We start from the raw sequence: 16,045 nt of genomic DNA, 5'->3' as shown, positions 1-16,045 counted from the left end.
GAACAATACAACGTTCATTTTTATGGCTATAAATACTGTAACTCTAGCATTGGCAAAGGCATTGATTATTCATTAGTGTGAAATTAGTCTATTACTTATCTTCTCGTCATTTTATTAGCATTCACTTACTTAAACAAAATCTGTATTCAGCTTATCAAAATAATATAAACACTATTCTTTTCTCCTAGTCTTTCCTTTTTATTCATTTACAACATACCAAACTTATAGAACTAGATACCCTGACTACTCTATAATTAAGCCGGATCCTTTCAGAAAAATCCTGCTAAAACAAGAAGTAATTGAGGATTATGTTTATCAGGTTTGGTCTGAATTTGGTATAGATAGGTTTTCATACATGGAGAATGGTGTGTTCCTAGTCAGATTTACTAAGCCTGATGGGATGTCTGCTCTTTTGAATGCTGGATATTATTTCTTTGACAACAAACCTATTGTGATTAAACCTTGGAGTGTGGATGTTGATCTTGTTAAGGAGAAAATTGACATGGTCCCTGTTTGGGTGCGGTTAACAGGAATCCCTCTGAAGTTCTGGGGGGACTGTTTAGTGCCTATTGCAGGACTTGTGGGCAATTTTGTTAGGAAATATATTGCTACTACTGAAAAAAAGAGACTGAGTTATGCTAGGGTCCTGGTAGAACTGCAGATGAACCAACACTTGCCAGACAAAATCCAATTTCTGGATGAAAATGGACATGTTGTGGTTGTTCATCTGCACTATGAGTGGAGACCTGTTTCTTGTGAGGGTTGTAAAGGATTTGGCCATGTCAAATAGTAGTGTCGAAAGACTAAGCCAAAGGTTCAACCCAAGGAAAAACCAAATCCTCCTCCAGAGAAACAAAAGAGGCAAGTTTGGAAACCAGTGCAAAAACAGGTGGATCCCCCTGGAGCTAAACGCTCAATTGTTTTCTCTCCTGAGGGGTTCCCTCCTCTGGTACGACCTACTGTTTATACTCCTGCTATGCATACCATGAAAGTCAATAAGCAGGGTGGTATTACTGAAATTATAGCTTCTGGCAGGAAAGGCCCTAGTTCTTTCTTAGATGCTTTAAATGGCACTACTCCTAGGGGGGAGTGATGCAGAGTGGTAAAGACCCCCCTTCTCAACCATCTCATGCATAATTTGGGTTTTTGGAATGTGAGAGATTTAAATGATTTGAATAAACAAAAACTGGTTAAGTGGTTTATGCATAATAATGGGGTAGGGTTATTTAGACTACTGGAAACCAAAATAAAACCTAGGAATCTTCTGAATCAGAATACTTCTCTCTGTGAAGGATGGAGTATTACTACTAATAGTAGTTGGCATAAGGGAGGTCGTATTTGGATTTTATGGAAACCTGAGCTTTTCATAGTTAATGTCCTTGCTTATAATGCACAATATATTCATATGAGAGTGACTTCAAGGAGTGATGATCATAGCTTCCTTCTTACTATGATATATGCTCATAATGATTTATATGAGAGACTTGATCTTTGGTCTTTCCTGAAGCATACTGCATTGACTTGTAATGAACCTTGGCTCTGGGCTGGGGATTTTAACACTGTGTTGAGTCCAGTGGAGAGACTTGGGGGGCATACTTCTGAAGCTGAAATGCAACATTTCCAGGAATGTGTTTCTCTGTGTTGTGTTGAGGATCTGCAGGCTACTGGGGCTATGTTTACTTGGTCTAACAAGCAGAACCCTGTGGATAGAGTTTATAGTAGGCTTGATAGGGTGATGGGAAATCATGAATGGATGATGGAATATGGTGACTACCTTGCTCATTTCCATCCTGAAGGTGTGTTTGACCACTGTCCTTGCACAATTGTCAATAAGAAAGCTGACATGGGTGGTAGGAAGAGTTTTAATACTACAACATGTGGGGTAAATCTGAATTTTTTCTTGATTGTGTGAAGCATGTCTGGTGCCAGGATTACCCGGGGACTAAAATGTTCTCTGTCATTAAAAAATTGAAAGCACTGAAGACCGGTTTAAAAGCTATAAATAAAGAATGTTTCTCTGATATAGAGAATAGCACGGCTAATTCTGCTGCTCTCTTGGAAAAAATTCAGAAGGAGTTGGTGGACCATCCTGGTGATATGGAGATGATGCAACATGAGCTGTTGGTGGCTACTGAGTTAAGGGACCTGATGACAGCAAGGGATAGCTTTCTGATTCAGAAAGCTAAAATTCAATGGTCTATTGAGGGTGACTTGAATACGGCTTATTTTCACAATTCAATCAAAAAAAGAATGATGCAAAACAAGGTCCTTAGTATTGAGGATAAAGATGGTAGGATCTGTACTGAGGGCTCTCAAATTCAGCAGGCTTTCTTAAATTATTACTTAGATCTCTTGGGGTCTCAGAAGAGTACTATTCCTGTCAATGAAAGGGTAGTCAGACAAGAGATTTGCTGCAGTCCTGCTCACTGGGAGATGCTGAGTAAAGCAGTCACTACAGAGGAAGTTAAATTACATTTATTCAGCATCCCTAAGGATAAATCCCCTGGTCCTGATGGCTTTACTAGCCAATTTTATAGGGATGCCTGGAACATTGTTGGCAAGGAGGTTTGTGATGTTGTTAAAGACTTTTTTGCTAGTGGTAAGATGCTCAATCAGATCAATGCAACTATGATTACTCTTATACCTAAGACTGACAGGCCAACTAGTGTCAAACACTTTCGACCTATTGCTTGCTGTAATCATCTACAAGACTATTTCAAAAATTTTATGTGCTAGATTGGCCGGGGTCCTTCCTGACATCATAAGTAGGAATCAGGGTGCTTTTATTCATGGAAGAAGTATTTTAGAAAATATCCTTATTTTCCAAGATCTGGTAAGGATGTACAATAGAGGTAATGCCTCTCTTAGATGCATGTTCAAATTAGATTTACAAAAAGCCTATGACTCCATTGAATGGGACTTTATTGAGCAGATGCTGGCTGCATTGAACTTTCCTGCTAATTTTAAGCATCTGGTTATGACTTGTGTGAGGACTCCTCACTTTTCACTTCAACTGAATGGTTCACATTTTTGATACTTTGCTGGAAAGAGAGGTTTAAGACAAGGGGACCCTATTTCTCCTTTTCTCTTTACAATTTGTATGGAGTACTTATCAAGGGTTCTGATGTATGCTACCCAGAAGTGGTTCTTCAGATTTCACCCTCTCTGTAGAAGCCTTAAGTTGACCCATTTGTTTTTTGCAGATGATTTGTTACTTTTTTGCAGAGGGGATGCTAGATCTATCATATTATTGCTTTGAGCTTTCTCTACTTTTTCTGCTACTTCTGGACTGGTGGTGAATGAGGCTAAGTCTGAAGTTGTCTTTGCTGGAGTTCCTATTGACCTGAGACATGAAATCTTGCAAATCTCAGGATTCCAAGAGGGCTGCTTACCTTTTAAATACCTAGGCATACCTATCCAACCTGGTAGGCTCACAAAACAGGACTGTAACATCTTGGTGGAAAGGATTGTCAATAGGATACGAGGGATTGGGGCTAGGAAGCTTAGCTACTCAGGAAGACTGGTGTTGATTAACTCTATCCTCAATACTCTACATAATTATTGGGCCTCCATATTTTTGATTCCTAAAATGATTATTAGGAGGATTGTGGCTATTTGCAGAAATTATCTTTGGGATGGAGGCACAGAGTATCAGAGGGCTCCTCTTGTGTCTTGGTCTACTGTATGCTGCAGTAAGAAATCTGGTGGTTTGAGTGTGAAAGATGCTGAATGTTGGAATATTGCTACTGTAGGGAAACTTGCAAATTGGATCTACACTAAGGCAGATAGACTGTGGGTTCAATGGGTTGATCATATTTATATGAAAGGGAGTGACTGGTCTACTTATGTGCCTCCTAGTGACTACAATTGGAATTGGAGGAACATCTGTAAGATCAGAATGAAATTGGATGCTGGTTTTGTGGATAACTGTTGGGTAGCTGATCCTAAAGGCTACTCAGCAGGGTCTGGATATGCTTGGATACAGGGTCAACACCCACCTGTATCTTGGTATGCTGATGTTTGGGATAGATGGAATATCCCTAAGCATTCCTTCATAGCTTGGTTGATTTATCATAAGGCGCTTAATACTCGTGAAAAATTACATGCTCATGGGATTTCTGATTCTAAGGACTGTGTGCTGTGTGAGGATGGCACTGAAACACATGCCCATCTGTTTGAAGATTGTTTATATAGTAAGTGCATTATGGGACAGATTGAGACTTGGCTGCAACTGAACTTGGTTCCTGCAAGGAGGTGCTCTAAGTTGCAGCAACAGGTGTGTAGAATGGCAAAGCTGGCCTGCTGGTATACCATTTGGATGGAGAGGAACAACTGCCGACTGAATATGCAGCTAATAATGCCTAGGAATATTGTGAGAGATTTGAAGAGGCTGATTCATGCTAGAATCAGTCAATTGCTTCCAAGTTTTGTTACTAGCCAAGATCAGCTATGGCTCTCTAGCTTAGATATTTTAATTTAGCTGTGGTTAGTACTAGAAAATTGAAATGATGTTGTAATAGACTATTTTTTTAATTAATGGAAACCTGCTCACATTTCACCAAAAAAAAAAAACATCATAAACTGTTACTCGTCTTTACATGTCTTAACTATTTCACTACCATTTCTCCTCCTTAACATAAACTTCATTTCTTTGCAGCATTTCCGTGTACTGGCTGTTTTTTCTTGGGATAACCTTCTCTCCTTACTACTTGTTTTCGCCTCCTCCCATACGTAGCAAATGTGTGTTGTGAACCACTGCCATTCTTTGCATTTTCATTTTCGTTCCTACATTAATTAGAAAATTGACAGTTATTGAAATGTATTAATCCATTCAAAATACATTTTATTCTGTAGATATAAGAAATTACCCAAGTTGTTGCACCATCGGCCTTGCATGTAAGACAGGCATCTCGGTTAGGACAGTGTTTGCAGCAGCAGTTTCACCTTCACTCTTTTTCTTCTCATTCAAAGTATCCCTTCTACGCTTAATCTCATGCCAGAGTTCTGCTTTTTTACTCGTAAATGCCTCAACTTTCTTGATCACTTCAGCTCGTTTCTTATTTACGTCTGCCAAGACCAATGAGGCTGCCATTTCAGTACAAAATATGCGCCTCGTAATCTTTTTCTACAACTCTGATGCATACGGTTCACCCTCATACGCAATCATGTGCATCATTAAAAAGCATCCCGATTCCTCATCAGTGACATCAGGCGACCGCCATGGTAATTTTGTCTCATTGATCATGAATCCTGCTATCTCCTCTGCGCCTTTCACTTCTTTCATTTCCAAATAGTCACTCAATACACCAGCCTGCACACAAAGGTCACACAACGCATATTTAACTAGTATTTTTAAGAAGTCATAAAGTGTTGTGTAAAAGGGGAGATAGTCTACAGTTACATACCACAACTCTTGCAATATTGTAAAATTTGATATTTTTCCATGATTTATGAATCAGGCAGTCGAGCACTTCAATTATCTTCTTTGACATATTGATACATATACAAAAGTAGTGGTTTTCAGCAACTATTGGTATGAAAATCAGTTCAGCATTGATGTTGCATACTGCGTTATCATCTATAAACTGATTCCAACAATAATACACACTATTGGCCTGTGTATCAACCTGTGTACCATTGGCTTCTCTTTCAACCAGTGCATTGACTTCCTCCTAACATATGAATAATAAAAGTCATCAATGCAAATTCAGCCAGTGAAACAGACACATCTATTTAGTGAAAACAGACTAAGGCATTCAGTGTATCAGATTTAACCATTTAGTGTAACAGACTTATGCATATAGTGTAACAGCCTTATGCATTTAGTGTAACAGCCTTGTACAGAAATGTAACAGAATTATTTATCTAGTGTAAGAGATTTACCATGTGATTTATGCCAAAAAAACATGATTGTTTTTGTTCCTTGCTCAGTGTTTGTTATGCTATTCAGCAGCATAGACCAACATTCTACCACATTTGGATTGAAATGTACTGTTGGCATCAGTGTTTGTATCTCTTGTCTCTTCAAAGTCTTTATCGCATTGTATTCCACCACGCATTAACTATTTCCAAAAATATCAGTAAACAGATTATATATACAATTATAACCAGTTTTTAAAAAATTAAAAGCATTCATTTTTCAATACCTTTGATCCAATATGTAGTCATCCAGGAAGCAATAGTCAGCCACTTCTTTTCTCTTATTTAAAATTAAAGAGAACAAGCTTTTATTATTTCGCATAAATCTTGCCACCACTTCAGCATTAGGTTCTGGTTCTCCACAGTATAATGTGCATCCAATGCCATCTGATTTCCATTTTTACGACTACCCAATACTGATATAGAGGTCTTCAAATAGTCATCATAGTTTTGCTGTATTTTTGCTGATGGTGTTGACCATGAAACCTCTTCTTCTTTTCCTGTTTTCCAGCACACACAGTCAATTCTTTAAATATATATGGTAGACTATGCAAAATACTATTAATAAAGAGTTTTACTATCTACTTACTTTCTTGCTTCTTCTTCAGCCGCTTTCCTACGCTGCTCAACAAGGACTGGCAGCAAACTCTCTCTTTCATTCTTTATTTCTTCACACTTTTCCAGCAGTTTATCTCTTGTACTGTTAATCTCACTCATAACAAGTATCGCCAATAACTCTGCGCGATATAGAATCCTTGATGTTGCATTGCCAAGGTCACAATCGAAAAGCTCGCCTATGTAAAACAACATGTGAAACATCAAAAACACTCCACAGTCCACATTGTCATACAATTCCTTACACTTCCACTTGAACAACACGTTTCTCATTTCAAAACTTTGAACCATTTGCCCCTTTTGAACACCATTTTCATAAAGAAATGTTCCAAACATGTGAGCCTGCAGAACAACAGTAGAAATTAAGTGATTTCATGTGAATGTGCACAAAATAGATTAATTTGTATTACAAAGGGTCTAGCATCCGTACTGTTATCTTCGCCATGTCGACATATTTATTTTCGGTAAAGATCCCTTCATACTCTCTATTGTCTAAGTAGTCAATCTTCTTGTCAATGAAATTTATACAAGCACAAAGGAAGTGCTTCTTAAATATCATTGGAATGAATATCTACCAACACATCAAGAAACAAAATATTTTATATTCTGCAGTAGTACATAATTAATACTGCGTGATTTGAAAAAGTTTTAAACTGTTTCTCTTACCATGTCGGCGTCCAGATTCAATTTGTTTTTGCAACAATTTCCCCATCCTCTCCATGCATTGAATAATTCTGTCACATATCCTGCTCTTTTCCCATCAATTTCCTTATCCTCATCTTCTTTTTGTAGTACTCAAAGGATTTGTTCCTGAAAAATTGCATTGTAACATATGTTTGCCAATATAACATAGTCTAACAATTAGTATAACAGATATAGCCCTTAGAGTAACATACCATATGATTAATACCAAAGTATATTCTGGAGGGTTCATAAGTCAATATTTTTCTTTCAATGAGTTCATTAAGCATTGACCAACATTCTATTATTGATGTTGTTATCAGCTCATCGGCCATCATACTTTTTGCATCATCCTTTGACAGGAAGTGGAATATTCCATATGTTGCTAGCCTTTCACTATTTAAACAAAAACAGTGTTGTTTTATTAAAATTCTAATAATGTAAATATGTAAGAAATAGAAATGTGAACTTACTCATTGATGTAGTTGTGGTCCATTAGATAACAATAGTCTACTACCTCCTTCCTCAGTCGAAGCATAGGTCTCATTATATCACTGTTTTCAATCATGTACTCTGACAACAGTACAGTCTCATCGTCTGCATCAAAACAGTTGAGTAAACATCCGAAATCATAATCTACTAAATCCATGCATTTTTATTCTTTGTTTGTGTGTAGTAGATATAAATGTTTATCAGTTGCTCTGTCTTCCACGTCGTCTAAAAGTTCAATTTCTGGTTCATCCTTGCCACTGACCAATGGACTATGTGTATTGTCTTTGTTCTGAGTACCAGGTTCTGACACGTAACTGAAATCACTGCTGTTCGTATTCTGTGATGTTGGCAAGTCCTCTTTGTTTGTTCTTATGTCGTCCAACGTTTCTTTATCCTTTGCATTTGTAACGTCATTGTTCAGTATAATGTCATCCAAGTTATTATCAATATTTTCGTGATTCTCGCTTCCCGTTCCACCGTTGTGTTCTTCACTATCCATTGACTTGTTGAATACATTTACCAATTCTTCATACTTTTCAAAAGAAGGTATATCAAGGCTTTTTGCATGCTTCGTTCTCCTCACCAGCTCATCCATATAAGCATGGTATACAGGATTGTTGTACAGTTGTTGAGTTGCTGTTTGAGTAACTTGTGTTGCCGATGCTGCATTCCTTGTCTCAGAAATATTTGAACCTGCCGGTGCCCGTACTTTTTCCTTGAACATCCTCATACGTTCAACATTCCTTGCATGGAAAAGATCAGAATCCCTTTTCATCTCAAGGAAAAGCAAATGAATGTCCTGTTACATAATCCTCATATTAACATCATTTTGCTCTTACTATAACATCATCATAATGTTACTGTTACATCATAATCAAACAATGTGATTTAGTATGCTATTACTATATGTTGATAAACATTAAAAATTTAATTTAAAATAACTTACATCAATGGCCTTCTTCTTTAGCTGTTCGTCTGATTCAATCCCAGGAGGCAGCTCCATTGCTACATAAACTTTTCCCCTTTCTAAGACAGATCCCCGACTTCCATCCTTTTTTACTGTTTTTTCAGCATCATTTTCATGTTTTTGGAGGCATATTGGATAATTTGTCTTTGTTACGGTTCCATCTCCCAAGTATCCTACACTTTTCTCATCAGATACTCTTTTCTTGAGCTTTGCGTCTGTCCAATGCTGAATCAAGGGAAGTTCAGTGGGTTGTACTTCTCCTCTAAACTCTATTCTGTGCATGTATGCTAGCATGAGGAACATAGTGCACCCGCAGAGTGTCTTGTTACCACCTTTAAATTCTTCCACTTCTTTAACCAATTTATCAAATACATACTTGCACCAATTCATATTTTTGATTTCTTCAACATCTTGTACAGCGTTCAGCAGTCTGAAATCAAGTATATGACTTGTAGTTGGTGCTAAGAAGGTGCACAAACTATAAAGCACAAACACCCGTTTGAAGTCATCTCCATTGTCATCTGTTTCTTTTAATCTGTCTGATAGGTGGTTTATCTTGATCATTTCCGTAGTGCCTCCTAATCCAAACCTGGTATGCCACTCTTTCTTCAGAGGTTCTTCTGCCGACGCTTTACAACGCCCAATCGGTGTAAATTCAACTTCTTTACCTCCCCTAGGTAACATGAAAAAGTCATGTACATCGTCCATCGTCAGAATAAACTCCTTCGTTCTTGAAGCTTTGAACAGAAAATTGTTTTGATTGAATGCATATATCACCCATTTTAATATTCCCTTTGGAAATTCAGTTATTTTCAATTCTAACAGGCCCCCAAACCCAATGCCTTTAACTGCTTGCTTATGCTCATCTGTGAGCTTGTTAATAATGTCGACCAAAGTTGTCGATCGACATTTAACTACGAATTCCACAGGTATGTAATGTAAATATTATATGTTACAAAGAAAGTAAAATGTCTGACAACAACATTAAAAACATTTACTAATTGAAGGGAACAAATATTTAACAATGTAAACAATCTTAGGCAACAAATTTATTTACTGTAACATACTTATTGGACAACAGTAACAGTTTAAAAACTGTTCCAGATTAAATTTCATAACAGTTTAAACGTCATAATAAGTAACTATAACAATCATATTTAGTTATTATAACATACATATTCAATTACTATAACATGTAAAAACATGAGTGTACCATGTCAAAAATATCACCAATAGTTCCTCATTATAACATACATTCTCAGTTACTATAACAAAAGGTAAAATAAGTTAACAGAAACACTACATACTTTTGTTTCCTTTTAGGCTTTTCTGCATTATCAACAATGTCGTGATTCGCACTGGTTTTTGCTAATTCTTTATCGATATTTTTCTTCAGTGTCACTTTCAATTTCTTCCTACTAGCAGTTGGATCTTCTTCGCCTACTTCCTTGTTTTTTCGTTTCCCCTTCTTTGTTTTAGGACTTGAATCTGCTTCTTTACTTTTTTTTCGCCATGTCCTTCTACGATTCCTGCATTTTAAACTAAAATCAATAAATAACCTAAACAATAATAAGTAACTATAACATTGCTAAAATTAATTTGTCAAACTCGCATATTATCGCCCATTGTAACATACGAACATCAATAAATAACCTAAATCAATTGATATAGGTCAGTTACCTTCAAAAACACATCATAATCCTAAAATTAATAACCTAAATCGTAATTACATAATGAAAAATATAGTTAAAGCTTGAATTTACCTATATCGATTGATTATTGTTCTTGAATTTAGCAAAGAATCGGTAATAAATTTGTGTGATAGTTATCTTGTTGTTTTTGCGTTGTTATTTTGGGGGTAAAACGGTTGAGAGTGTTGTGAAGAGGAGAGAGAAAAAAAAATCTAAATTTTGAAACCAGGCGTGATAATTTTGGAGTTTTGTTCATCCGTTAAAACTGACGTGTCACATGCAACGTGGCACGATCCTATGCTTCCATTGTCTTTGATCGGACGGTCTGAAATAGTAGGACGGACTCATTTAAAACCATAGACTCACTGGATCCTTGTTGTATATATATATATATATATATATATATATATATATATATATATATATATATATATATATATATATATAAAAGAGGCTTTTTCAGGCAATTTTAGAGACTCCAAGTTTTTTGAAACACTCTAATTATAATAATAATATTGATCTAAAAAAATAACAGAATTCGTAAATATTAATCTAAAAAGATAACTTTTGTTTCATGGAAACTTTATCTCTTAAAATAAAAAAAATTATTGGGAATATTGATCTAAAAAAATAACAGAATTTGTAAATATTAATCTAAAAGGATAACTTTTCTTTCATAGAAACTTTATCTCTTAAAATAAAATAAAAAATTATTGGGATATATATATATATAAATAACCAATGAGTATATAGGCTTTTTTCAGACAATTCTAAAGACTCCAAGTTTTTTGAAACACTCTAATTATAATAATAATATTAATCTAAAAAAATAACAGAATTCGTAAACATCAATCTAAAAAGATAACTTTTGTTTCATGGAAACTTTATCTCTTAAAATAAAAAAATTATTGGGAATATTGATCTAAAAAAATAACAGAATTTGTAAATATTAATCTAAAAGGATAACTTTTCTTTCATAGAAACTTTATCTCTTAAAATTAAAAAAAAATATTGGGATATATATATAAATAACCAATGAGTATATATATATATATATATATATATATATATATATATATATATATATATATATATATAGGGTCGGGTCAGTGCGAACTAAAGTACAGTGCATTTAACCGTATTTAACTAATTTAAAAACTCAAATCACACATTATCCGTATCAATCACGTTATATGTTATTGACCATATTTCCACTGCCTTTTCACACTCAACTATCCCACTGGACCCACATCCCTCTTTCTCTTTCACCCAACCCACACCTTATACCCTCGGCGCCGGCACCAGACACATTCGACAACATTCGACAACATCGCCGATGAAGCCTTTACACTTCCGCGACTTATTCCTCACTCTCCCTTCTCCATCTTATGAATATCAGCCTCTTTCCACCCTCGATCTGCTGCCGCCAACGATGACGAGCACCATGACGCCGACACTAGACCGGCGCATCTCCGACAAACACGGTGGTGCTGGGCATTAATTTGTGTCGAGTGATGTTCGCCTGAGATACATCGAATTTTTAGGGCTCGAACCAAATCGACCCAGATTTGACTTGATTCGGCTTGGGTTTCGGTGTGGTGCTTAAATTGGTTGCCTCCAAATTGATGTCGCTGTCGTACCAGGTGGTTCTGGAGTCCAACTGATGGTTGTCGATCTGTGTTGATATCGGAAAGTTGTATCCTAGGATTTTGGCGACGCGACATTAACGTTGAGTGATAGGTGGTTACGGTGGTGCGCGACATTAATTTGTGTCGAGTGATTGGCGGTTCTGGGGTCCGACATGATGGTTGTGGATCTGGGTTGATGGAATAGTTTTAGTGTTGGATACGCCTAGGAGTTTTGCACACTGCTGTTTTAAATTTCAGGGTCTTCAGCCCACAGTATTGGGCGAAGCTATCAACTCAGATCCGATCCCCTCTAGATTATTCTAATGGTATCCCTACAGTCCTGTGTATTACCTTGAACAATTATTTACATCTCACTCTTTAAATTTGCTACACCATGTGTTTCTTCAGCTTTTATACGTCGTTTACGACTTATTAGAGATGTTTTATTTTTATCTTTAATTTCTTATTTTCTATTCTGAAACCGTGCACTTCCTGAACATCCTCTTAACCAAACCCGAATTTTGCTTTGGCGTGCTGGTGATGTGATCATAGTGGAAATACCTTGAGTAACAATTGTTACAGCAACATGCAAAACCAACTTGTGAGTTTTGTGATACATTAGTTTTTTAGATACATTAATGTCTCTTGTGAGTTTTGAGATACATTAGTTTCTCCGTGGTATTATACGTGTCTCTTGAATTAAGGATTTATGTCTCTTGAATTAAGGATTTATGTTTCATAATAATACAACATGCAAAAAAACAAGGTATGTATCTAATAAGTTAGGACGAGTTTCATAATAATTAGCAATTTAAAATAGTGTATCTAGCTAACTAGAAGTAAGTATCTAGCAACTTTAAGAAGTGTATCTAGCTAGTTAGAGGTAAGTATATAACAACTTTAAGGAGTGTATCCAGCTAGTTAGAGGTATGTATCGAGAAACTTAAAGGGGTGTATCTAGCTAGCTAGAGGTATGTATCTAGCAACTTTAAGGAGTGTATCTAGCTAGTTAGAGGTATGTATCGAGAAACTTAAAGGGGTGTATCTAGCTAGCTAGAGGTATGTATCTTGCAACTTAAAAGAGTGTAGGGGCGGGATCCCGTGCGAACTATCTTACGGTGCAAACCGTACGAACTCATAATAACCTTTGGATTATATGAAATCAAATATGTGCCTCGTATAACTATAATAATCTCTCTCTCCAAATCCAAACACAAACCCTTGATCTCCCTTATATTCATCCACCTACCACCACCTCCATGTCGCAGTCGTCGGCCACCCTAACAACGCCGACGACCTCCGTTTACCTCGGGCGAGTCCGTTTCCCCATTAACCCCATTTCGACATTCTCTTCTCTATTTTATATTACTAAGTTTTAAGATATAGTCTTACTTCAATTATTCTATACTACAACGTTTGTCTAGGCCAAATTTTCAAAGGGTGGAATTGTTCTATTTATAAGGAATTGTATAGGCTTGCCGCCTTGCCTCAATTAAACTCTTGTGGTGGGACCCTTCCTCGGACCCTCGCCTAGCGAGGACGCTATCGTACACCGGAATGCCCTTTTTTTATAAAGCATAGGAGTGGAAGGAGAAATTTGTGATTGACCTAAGAAATACGGAGTATAAAATTTCCTAATATTTTATGTGAGACGGTTTCACAGAAAATAAGTATTTAACAAGCTAAATATTTGTATCTAGCAAAAACAAAGTATATCTAACTAGCTAGAGGTGTGTATCTAACAACTTAAAAGAGTGTATCTAACTAGCTAAAAGTGTGTATATACCAATTTAAAAGAGTGTATCTACTAACTTATAGAAATGTATTTAGCTAGCTAAAAGTAAATATCTAGAAACTTAAAAGAGTGTATCTAGCTAACTAGAGGTAAGTATCTAGCAACTTTAAGGAGTGTATCTAGCTAGTTAGAGGTATGTATCGAGAAACTTAAAGGGGTGTATCTAGCTAGATAGAGGTATGTATCTAGCAACTTTAAGGAGTGTATCTAGCTAGTTAGAGGTATGTATCGAGAAACTTAAAGGGGTGTATCTAGCTAGCTAGAGGTATGTATCTACTAACTTACGGAAATGTATTTAGCTAGCTAAAAGTAAATATCTAGTAACTTAAAAGAGTGTATCTAGTTAGCTAAGATATGTATCTAGCAACTTAACGGAACACTAGTTACCTCAAACTTAAGACACAAAGTTCACAATCACAATGTAAATTTTCTCTCCGTATCAGTTAATTTAACTAGTACGGTAATTAACGCAAAAAGTCATAACCAGTGGCGTCATACTCATAACCTTATTTTAAAAGCCATCAGCACGGGTCACAAAAAAATAATAGAAGTACGATGGTCATAAAATAATGGAAAAGAAGTGGAGAATGGCTTATGGCTATGTTATTAAATTCTTTGCAACTAAGTAGTTGTTGAAGATCCTATGCTTTTAGCCACATCATCTTGCAATCTCAGAAGTTTCAAAATCTTATTTCAAAAGCCGCCAGCACCGTTCACAACAAAATAACACAACAATATCATCTTGCAATCACAGTTAACTGCCAATACAATTCTTTTAAAAGATGGTGCAGGAGCATAAACAACTTCCGTGCATCATTCATCAACATTATCATCTTACCACCACACATCTACACTGCCGAGAGCATAAACAACCACCAGTTGACGTCGTGCCGACTATCAGTAACGTCGTTGGCTATAACCATGACACCTGACCCGCTAAAACCACCAAGTCTCCGACTTCCTCCCTTCGCACTACCCCTACGAGCACCGTGACCTGGTGACGGATCAACACCAACACTCCCACGATGACCCTCATAACCACCGAACCTAATACTCCTCGACAACCAATACCCAACCACTGCCTCTCAACCCAGAAAATAACGAGTGCTTTTCCGGCAGCAATTCATCAGATCTGAAATTAATCTCGGATATAACACCTGGTATACGAAACTTGCGGCGTTTATAGTTTGATTCACCGACTTTCGAGTTATCTCACGACTTGACTGTGGCTGAGATCGGGTATAACAAGTGGCGCATAGGAATGAGAAAGGTAAGAATGCGAGATGTCGTGATTACGGGTTTGATGGGGAGGAGAGAGAAAATGCAGCGCGCGCGGAGAGATAAGTTGGTGTGGTTCACCGGCGACGAGGATTGGCCGAAGGATACGGTGGCGAGCTCAGATTCCTCGACCGGTTGACCAAGATGGTGGAATAATGAAATGTGTGGATTTGGAAAGAAAATAAGGGAGTTTGTTTAATAAACGAGAGTTAAGTTACTAACTCAAATCGACGGCTCTAAAGTCGAGTTCATAAGTTCGTACCGAACTTTTAGTTCGCACGAGATCCTATTTCTATATATATATATATATATATATATATATATATATATATATATATATATATATATATATATATATATATATATATATAGGCGGGATCTCGTGAGTTTAGTTCTACGGTGAGTTGTGAGTTTGTGTGCTTACAAATCTCAACCATTCAATAAAAGAAAATAGATGGCTGAGATTGATAAACATAAAAACGCAAAGCCTGACATTAAAAAAATCGCATTTGTCTTTTGTTCTTCATTCCCCTTATCACTCTTGCCTTCGTCCTCGACATTGTTACTCCGATAAAAGTTCGATTTCGTCCTCTCCCTCCTGCGTTTAGTTTTCTACAATCATGCCATATTTCCACTTTACGCTTAAATTTTGAAAAAATAATCACAAAAGCATCAAATTATTGAAGTAATTGAAGATCCCGATCAATTTTAGTCTACAATAATCAAACCCTTGAAATTTCTCAATCATATAAAGATATATAATTCGATCAGGAAGGGAAATCGGATGTTGTGAAGGGTGGCCGGATTCACTTCCGAGTTCCGATAGCCATCACCCACATGGTCGATGTTGTGAACGGTGGAGGGAGTCGATATATATACTCGGATGTCGTGGGTAGAAGCAGGTGGTCGGGCGGATGGTTCTGGGTAAGTGGTGGCCGGCAATGATTGATGGTGGTGGTGGTGATAGTTGTGGGATGGT

At 36.7% G+C, this 16,045-nt stretch overlaps 1 protein-coding gene across 1 annotated transcript; it reads left to right on the top strand.

Annotated features, from left to right (window-relative positions):
• Window positions 1-1,201: 1,201 nt before the first annotated feature.
• On the top strand, window positions 1,202-4,480 carry LOC141630602 (uncharacterized). The gene is made up of 5 exons (XM_074443389.1): window positions 1,202-1,882; window positions 1,930-2,599; window positions 2,658-2,833; window positions 2,933-3,020; window positions 3,372-4,480. Exons 1-5 carry the CDS (start codon window positions 1,202-1,204, stop codon window positions 4,478-4,480), a joined length of 2,724 nt encoding a protein of 907 aa, XP_074299490.1.
• The last annotated feature ends 11,565 nt before the right edge of the window (window positions 4,481-16,045 follow it).

This window comes from Silene latifolia, chromosome Y (assembly GCF_048544455.1).
Source record: "Silene latifolia isolate original U9 population chromosome Y, ASM4854445v1, whole genome shotgun sequence".
NCBI lineage: Eukaryota > Viridiplantae > Streptophyta > Magnoliopsida > Caryophyllales > Caryophyllaceae > Silene > Silene latifolia.
Note: the sequence above shows the minus strand (reverse complement) of the source record. Positions and strands in the feature narration are given on the sequence as shown.

Excerpts from the sequence above, each read along its gene's own strand:
- LOC141630602 (XM_074443389.1), top strand. The coding sequence starts at position 1,202 with ATGCATAATAATGGGGTAGGGTTATTTAGACTACTGGAAACCAAAATA. Across the intron at positions 2,600-2,657 it reads TAAAGACTTTTTTGCTAGTG|GCCAACTAGTGTCAAACACT; the intron begins GTAAGATGCTCA and ends TAAGACTGACAG. Across the intron at positions 3,021-3,371 it reads CTTTTCACTTCAACTGAATG|GATTCCAAGAGGGCTGCTTA; the intron begins GTTCACATTTTT and ends TGCAAATCTCAG.